The sequence below is a fragment of the Epargyreus clarus genome, unplaced genomic scaffold (assembly GCF_041222505.1).
Source record: "Epargyreus clarus isolate Ecla_fem2 unplaced genomic scaffold, WU_Ecla_fem_2.2 ptg000015l, whole genome shotgun sequence".
Lineage (NCBI taxonomy): Eukaryota > Metazoa > Arthropoda > Insecta > Lepidoptera > Hesperiidae > Epargyreus > Epargyreus clarus.
This window is the reverse complement of record NW_027332223.1, coordinates 5,646,640-5,655,944: the sequence shown is the minus strand read 5'-3', so window position 1 is coordinate 5,655,944 and position 9,305 is coordinate 5,646,640. Positions and strand designations below refer to the sequence as shown.

At 32.4% G+C, this 9,305-nt stretch overlaps 1 protein-coding gene across 1 annotated transcript in view; it reads left to right on the top strand.

Moving 5' to 3' along the window:
* Window positions 1–8,848, top strand: part of Ziz (dedicator of cytokinesis protein Ziz) — a 42,782-nt gene extending 33,934 nt beyond the window's left edge. Inside the window, exons 30-34 of the mRNA XM_073080211.1 lie at window positions 1,407–1,819; window positions 4,013–4,220; window positions 4,803–4,968; window positions 5,203–5,328; window positions 5,718–8,848. Coding sequence (XP_072936312.1) covers window positions 1,407–1,819; window positions 4,013–4,220; window positions 4,803–4,968; window positions 5,203–5,328; window positions 5,718–5,931 — 1,127 coding nt within the window. The 3' untranslated portion in view covers window positions 5,932–8,848. The remainder of the gene's footprint in view (window positions 1–1,406; window positions 1,820–4,012; window positions 4,221–4,802; window positions 4,969–5,202; window positions 5,329–5,717) is intronic.
* The last annotated feature ends 457 nt before the right edge of the window (window positions 8,849–9,305 follow it).

Sequence of the window (9,305 nt, the reverse complement as noted above, 5' to 3'; positions counted from 1 at the left end):
TAAAATTGAATGTAAGTAAAATCACATTCATTTTCATGATCTTAAAACTCCAGTAATGATTAACAGTAGGACATTTTACATTAAACAAGACATTTTAATTAATTTCATTAATTTTCATGATCTCTAACCTCAAAAGTGATGGAAGGACATTTTATATTTTGCAAGGGTTGACTCTCTTTTCACCCTCTAACGATTTTTTAAAAATACAATGCAAAGACGAGCACTCCTTAAAGCCGAGCACGATTAAAAAGTAGATTTACTAGCACTTGGTTTTCTGTATTTGTATACTTGTTATGATCGTTCCATTACTGTTCCCATTTTACTGATGAATACATTGTAAAGAATAATGTTCTTCACTAGTCTACCATCTGTATATTTGTACATTACCAAGATTTTACCAATAGAAATCATCGTTTTTGTTAGTCCACGTCAAGGTCGAGGCAGACCTTGACACTGAGAAAAAGTATCATGGGTTTCCTGTTCCTTTAAACACTTGAGTTTCAAGACATTTCTATAAGAGGATTTTGATATTTTAATAATGCATTGATAGCTTGAAAGCACTTGAAAGATATGTTTACAAATGTTAACATCAATTGTTTAGTATAAGAGGATTTTGTATTACTTTTACTTTTCTATTTATTTATAATAAGCGGCGCACTTGGCGCAGTGAACACTACATCAATGATTCCCGCATAAAAAGAAATATTCATATATGATCTATAAATATATAGCAAATAGGTTTTGATATTATTATTTAAAAGCAACACACAACTTTACTCGTATTAGACTTTTATTAGCCGGAAATCCTAGACTGTTTTGTAAAATTTCAGGTTTTTCCAAACCCGGATCAATATTTATTCAACCATAATTAAATTAGTAGACAGGTTAATTGAAAAACTGGGGTTTTTATTCAGGTGTAGTGCAAATAAGCATAATATATATGATATGATAGCTTAAAAAATGTGTGATGGTTTTATATCGTATTCATTTTAGATTTATTTGTTTAGTTAAAGGTCATAATATCTTGTTAGTCAGGTGTCTATTTTTTTAGTCTTTAACGACTTTGTAAATCGAGGAAGATCAAACGTAAATTTCTTTAATACCAAAACAAACAGAAAAATAAAAAAATGATATGACATTACAATTTAAATTACTAAAAAGTGAAAAATGTTTTGTTATCTTATCGTCTACTTTTATGTTTTCTATAATCTAATAGACCTTTTAAAAGAAGACCTTGCATGTCTATGTAGATATACAAAAAAAATTAAACAATTACAATGGTCCTACGATATTTTAATTTATGTGTACCTTTTTCAGAAATTTCAGCAATTCCATCCGTCCATCCATTTATCCATAATCAAGTATTTATTCCTCATTTTTAGTATTTGGTTATTTTTTCATTACAGGCATGACTGACGTCCATTACAACGAGCAAGCGTTCCTCGAACAGCTCATGATGTGCACGGAATACGTCGACAAGGCTGAAAGATACGAACTACTGGGGCCCTTGTACCGGCTCATTATTCCGATTTATGAGCGCCGCAAGGATTACCAAGCGCTCCTGACTTGTTATCAACACCTCACAAAAGCATACGCGAAAGTTATAGAAGTCACCAATTCTGGAAAACGATTGCTCGGAAGATTCTACCGAGTTGCGTTCTTCGGTAAAGCCCACTTTGGTGAAGACGAGGAAGGCATCGAATTCATTTACAAGGAACCCAAGCTGACGTCACTGAGCGAGATCTCCGAAAAATTGCAGACATTCTACGAACAAAAATTCGGGACTGGATCTGTCAAGATGATAATGGATTCGGCGCCGGTCAGTATATTTAATTTAGAAACCGGTCGACTATATTAAATAAACGATAAGTTATGTGCTACTCAGCATTTTAAGAATCATGCGTCTTGAAGTATTACGTTTATTACGTTTGAATGTTTGTGTAAACTTGTGGTTAATTGTTCCAAGTATGTTAGATTTCCCAAATCCACATTTTTATAAAAAAATACTTGGTACTTTACCGTGCTCATTTGTGTCATCACACTAAATAATTTATATGAAAAATGTCATAAAGAAGGTCCCGTTTATACAAACTTACGAAAAACTAAATTGCTTTAGTAGAAAGCTTGTTTTAATATAAATTTATTCGTATTCTCTCATATTAGACACGCTGTTTACATCGTTATCCAACGAAATATATTGAGCGCCGACTTCAGATATATGTACTAAACCAACATTTATTTCAATTATTTTTTACTTTGTAGTGACATAGAAGTCGGTTATATTTTTTTGTTAAAATTTTTTTTGACAATCATATCATAAGACAAAAGAAGTGTCATATTACTTGTACTGTGAACTATATTAGAACCAGAGCAAAGTAATTAGTTAGTATGTCAATTTGATTAATAAATAAGATTAAGATGGGTGGTGACGCTATACGTAATTACTTTTAGAACGGTATTCCTGTCACTTGTGTGTAGGTACGTCTGCACGTGCGTCCCTCCTGCCCAGGGTATGACAAGACTGTAAAGTATCATATATGCTTGTAAGTTACGCGTACTTGCGAGACAAAAAAATGTTGTCGATGAAGCAGTACCTTAATTTGGATTACATGATATAAATTCTACAAACGCATGCTCAATAAGTTCATTCACTCAGTAACTTCATTTTCTGATTTACGTCAATTTCATAAAAGTCACGGTTATCCATTACGGTCTTCATTTTAGTATATAGGTATAAAGCTATTTAACTCTAATGTATTCTACATGTAATATGCTTGTAAAGAGGTAAATTTCATCCTTATACAATGTAGGCCATTTGTTATTCTGGGGCCACACTACCGGCTAACGTCAATGCCCATTAGCGCGATAATTATTGCGATAATTTTTAACGCGCTAAAGTAGGTGGCTACACTTGAAATGTCAACGTGAATACCCATCATTGGCGATAAAAACGGCGTTAATTTTATTTGAATGAAGCAAGATGGACGTTGACAGAGTTCTGTATTTCATGTGTGTATTTTTTTATTATTTGAATTTTTCATTCTCTTCAAATGGGTTCTATAATAACCCATGAGGTTTTCCTTCTTATTTTCATTTCTTAATAGTTATTTTAAAGGGTAATAATTCCTTTATCCGTCGCCAAGCATCACTTTGCATTGCATCACGATTCTTAAAACTTTTGAGTTTCGGATTCCACAAACATGGTTCTGTTTGCAGAATCTCGAGAAACGCAATTACTCTCGTTACTCCATAGACATACTGTGTGTAAGTGTGTAGTAGTGATAAAAATTGAACGTAATTGCGTCATTTCGTTTTAAGCCTGTAAATTATTACTATTTTCTATATACCAGAAGCGTGTGAATAGATAAACTATTCTACAATGGTTTGTAAATGTTTTTCTTATGTAAAAATTATTACGACTACATACGTATATTATCTTACGTAAATTGCCGAGGTATGTACATTATCTAAATTTTAAGTAAATTTTCCATTTTTCTAAACAAAAGCGATATTAGTTGCTGGGGGCTCCTTGTTTCAAGAATGTGACATAAATTTTCAAATAAAAATGTGTAAATTATTGTGATGTTATTTAAAAACTACGAATATGTTGTTAAGCAGCCAATATATTGACATGCACTTTATTCCAACATTTTAATAACTCAATGTAAGGAAACCTAGTAAAAGAATAATTATAATTGAATATATAGCTTTAATATGATGACGTCACATAAATAAAATAACCCTATAGTCCGATTCATAAGATTTCATTTCTTTTCTGTCATTTCTTGTGCTGTCATTTTTAAGTTTCGTAACTGATATTATTAATTTTCGTGATTGTGATCGAACTTTAATGTTTTCTCGTTTACATAACGCGTTTGTTAAATTGTGTATATTTGTTAAATTTTCGTTTTTTGTTGAGTTTGTTAAAGTTTTTGTTTTTTGTTAATTTTGACAGTGACATTTCTTTGTTTACATTTTGGACACCTAATTATGAATCGGACTATAATTAAAGGTAAACCGCGAGGAGCTGGACGGCAAGCTGGCGTACATCCAGGTGACGTGGGTGCGCGCGACGGGCGAGGGCGCGGCGGCGGGCGGCGAGGGCGCCTTCGAGCGCGCGCACAACGTCCGCCGCTTCGTGTTCGAGACGCCCTTCACGCGGGACGGCGCGGCCCGCGGGCCCGTGCACCACCAGCGGCTGCGGCTCACGCATCTCACTGGTATGCTACCTGAGATTGTCAAATAAGTACTTTAGTTCTGATATCATCAAACAAGTGACCTGCATTGAACTAGATGGCAAACTAGCCTACATCCAAGTGACGTTGTTGCGTTCGAGTGCGCGCATAACGTCCACCGCTTCGTGTTCGAGACGGTGCGGCCCGCGGGCCCAAGTGCCACTAGCGGCTGCGGCTTACACATCTCACTGGTAAACTACATGATATCCTCAAACAAGTGACCTGCATTGAACTAGGCGGAAAAATAGCCTACATTCAAATTACGTGGCGCCTTCGAGCGCGCGCACAACGTCCGCCGCTTCGTGTTTTATTCGTGAAGTCTGCATGCTAGTTTGCTACTTCTTTAACATAAACGTTTTTTAGATAATAAAATCATAGTTGAAGTTAACTACTTGAAGCTAAATCTAGAAAGTTCAGAACCAGTTTATGTGGCGAATATCCAGCCAATAAAAATATTATACCTTAGGTGACATGTTCTTATTGGGTTTCAGAAAACGCTTCAAATATAAATTAATCAAATTTAAAAGTGTATATATGTACAATACAATAATAACATTTCGATTACAGCTGAGAACTGGTTCCCATACGTGAAACGGCGGATCCCGGTGATCGACACACAAGTGGAGGAGAAGAGCCCCATCGAGGTGGCTCTCTCCGAAATGGAGTCCCAAGTTGCAGAGCTCACTGAGATTGTAAATGCTAAGGCCCCTGATATAAAGAAGCTTCAACTCAGGTAAATATTTAGATTAATAGTTTTCCATATTATTTATAACCTTATAGTAAGGTGTAAGGTTGTTTAAAAAACTGTTTAATGATGTCCTTTATTTTCTGATATGCCGCTTATATTAAATACGGCATAAGAGTCATATTATTTATAATTTATAAGATATATATTTTTTTATCATTTTATAGTATTTTTATTATGTTTACATGGCACTTTATTAAGATAATTTTAATGTATATTCAGATTGCAAGGCAGCGTTTGCGTCCAAGTCAACGCGGGTCCCTTAGCGTATGCCAACGCATTCTTAGACCCTACACTGGCGCCCATGTACCCGGACGAAATGGTCGAGAAACTGAAGACAGTCTTTAAGTAAGTCTATTTATGCTTTAATGTGTCTTCATTTTTCACCTGTAAACATTGTCGTCATGAGTATCCAAATGCAATTAAGTCTATGAGCATCGGGGTAATGTCTACTGGAAACACCGCCGTATATAATCCGATTTTTTCTGTTAAATCAACCAACTGTACATTTTAACTTTTCTGTATAAATCAGTCACATAAATTAATCATTGCAATTTTGCAAATTTGTCTACTAAGCCTAAACATTCTAGCACAGTGCTCTTTAAGTATGATTTCCTACGGTTGCTTGAGATCTTCCTTTATAATAATAATAAATCATTTTTGCTGCACACTGTTTTTAATATATTTTTGTAAGCAAACATTGCCATTTTGTAGTAAACCATTTTTCTCTTGTCTAGGGACTTCCTGACAATATGCCACTCAGCGTTACAGCTGAACGCGAAGCTCATCAGCTCCGACCAGGTGTCTTATCAAGAGGCGCTCGAGACTAACTACTACAAGCTGAGCGACTCGCTGTCGGGTGTCCTCGGCCAGCCCTTACAGGACATCCTCGTGAACGGCAACCTCAGCACTACTGTCACTGGTGTGGAATTGGAATCCAGCAATGCTTGAAGGGCTAAAATATTGTATTAAAGTCTGACAAATAGAATTTTGTCCTGATGGTAAGTGGACCCTCGACTGTTGACACGGCGACATGAGAGATTAAGAAATGCCGATGCTAAAAGACTTGTCGCTTATTATCATTTGCAATGAAAGTTGTTGATGATGCATTGCCCGAATTGAAGACTTATCGCTGATTACTAGGATTTTTTTATGTCATTGGCCTGAATAAACCACGGAATAGAAAAAAATACTTGTAAAACGAATGATTGATTATAGTCGTACGTTCGACTAATTCTAATGGATATCTTTAGCGAGAGGTCCGATAATTTGCAGGGATGGTAAAACACATGTCTGAGAATCTCTGAAGAACCAAGTTCCATGTCTCTTGGTATGATAAAATAATCTGATTATATTAAACTCGAAACTCTCTATTTATCATTTTACGTAATAAATAGTAGTTTTAGATGTTGGTGGGAAGATGGGAACTCTGGAGTGTGGGTTGAAGGTAAAATGATTATTATTTATTGTACTATCGCTGTTCGAAATTATACATGATTATCTATGTGGAAACTTATCTCAATTATAATGGTTACTATTGGATATCTCTGTAGTTCTCAAGTTCTCGAATTAAACTAGAAAACGCCTAGAAAATATTGAAGATACTATTTAATTTTGGAATATATGTAAACCATATTATTATGTTTAAGCTCGTTTGTCATCTGCCATGATTGATTCCTAATTTTGTACTTGAAAAATAAAATAAAAATGTTAAATTATTCAATGCCATTTTATGTATAGTAGAAGGTAGAAAGAAAAAAGTGTAACACGGCTTTTTCTATAACTTATATCACATTTTTATCAATAATATTACGACAATATATTCGATAATTCACGTGCACAAACAATAATATACAAACAAAAATTATATGATTAGACTATTCTCTGGATCTACCTCAGACACTTTGTTTATAAAAGCCATGTAATATTCCGATTTTTCGTATGACCAGTAATTTTTACTGGTGTATATTCCTTAATTCACATGACACAATAGTACATAAGATTTTTGATGCACACTTATACAAAGCAGCAGTATCAATATTAAAATGTAAGGCAGACACTTATATGTAAACTTAGAGGAAAGGTCGCAATGACTACATTGATCTCAATTGTATTTCAAAGTTCCATGGTAATTAATTAAAAATACCAACATCCGAACCAATACCGTAAAGCTGAAAGCTATTTTGCATTACCATAGTCAATTATAACCTCCATCCTATTGATACATTGGTCATAATACATTTAAAAAGAAAGCCTGCCAAATGTAGATCTTGTGCACAATAACTATGCACATTTCTGTTGTGATATTATAACTTTTTATAATGTAGTAACTGCTGTCTATTATTATATAATACTAAAGTCGATGTTATTGAGTAGATAGAATTCTTAGAAAATTTCTTATTCTAAATTTTCATAAAAACAATTTTACTCGAACTTGGTTGAATAATAATAGAAATATGCGGAATGCAGCAAGTAAGACGTATACTTTAAAATCATATAAGATCTGTATAAATATGAATATTTGTAAGCAAACTTTTATACTTGTACACCATATAACGTGGAGTAAGCTTGCAAAATTTGCTTTCAAGTTATTGTAACCTACTCAAGTCATGAAACAAAAAAATACGAATAATGACACAATTTGCAAAATATAAATAATGCTATATATTGTATATGTTAAATGCCCTTTTCCCAAGTACTATCACTGTATCTTTGGCTTAAATAAAGCAATTTTATTCATGAACTAATTGCCCAGCTTAAATAATTTTATGTGTTAAAACTCGCAGCGCCCTTATTAAACAACAATTTCAATATAATAAACTTGCTATATTGTTCTAACATAACAAAAATTATAATCGGCCCTTACATGAAATACTTGTAGGATTGTATAAGGAAAAGTTGTGAATAGTTCCTTTTACACACAATATGATTAATTCTTATTTAAATTGGTGTTAAGTCATAAGAAAATATGTAATCTATCCCTAATGTAATGTTAAAATACAATACTGTATTAAACTCAAGTATCTATGCTCAAAAACACGTAACATTAAATTTTCAATTTTGTTCTCTATTTTATCAGTATAACATTTAATTTATTTTATTATATATTATTATTAACATTTAATTTATTTTATACTTATAGACAGTAAGGGTACCTGATTTCATTGTGTATGCTTTTCTTGTATTTAATTTGTGTCGGTTTGTAGTATTCTCTACTATCTTTATATGTTCTATATCTTTTGATCAACTAAGGGTTAATGAATAAATATTCTTTGTGTACAATGTTCTGTTTATGATGAAAGATTTATTACCGTTTTATTTATTTGTTGATAGAATTCATAAGTTTTAATTTTGTTTGTAAAAGTTAAGTAATTTTTTCAAAGCAATATTCTCAATTTTATTTTATTTATTATTTTTGTACACTTAAAGACCATGATACTCCATTCATTCCATACTCTTACCATAGTCCTGTAGCTCTTAATAAATGCACCATTATATTTTATTTATGTACATTACACAATTATCTTTTTACACAAATTTTCAAGGGTTTATATCATTTATAAAACTAAAGTATATTATTTATTATGACGTTTTTTATATTATTTACATTATTAATAGAAAGTATTACTTCACAAGAAGAAAGAAAATCACATTTTTATACTGTATGTACTGGTACTTAAATTATTAAATTTCTTCAAATTTGTTATTATCGTTAAGACGGTTATAATGTATGTATGCCATAAAATAATAGCATTAAATACACATGTAGTATTATAATATGACGTTAATGCACAAATTATAAAAGGTTTTTATATCCATTACTGAATTGTAATCTCAATTTTGCTGTTTTAATACATTTGTAAAAATACATTGTCTTTTATTTCTTATTATTATACTTTTACGAACGCATTATTCCATGCATCTATTTATAATACAGAATCGTATACTATCATTAATGTCAATTTATGTATCATATGTTTTTCTATCCTTTAGTATTTTTACTGGCAATGCGCATGAAGAAATAACTTACTCTTTGGGAATAACATTTGTTTTAAATCTCATAATAATATACTTTGAGCTTCGATCACTAATAGGAACACTTTGAGGAATAAAATAATAATATATTAGTTTTTAAATCAAAATATCAAAGTATACAAAAGAGTTCCAAACTATATGTGAAACAAGCCGGAAAATAAAGAAATATATAGAGATAAACTTTTCTGTCCCGTACTCCCGTGGTGATAAAACCAGTTTATAAACGTTATGTTTTGTCTATGATTCAAAACGTTCTTTAATTAGAACATGTACCGACTGCGTTCGAATCT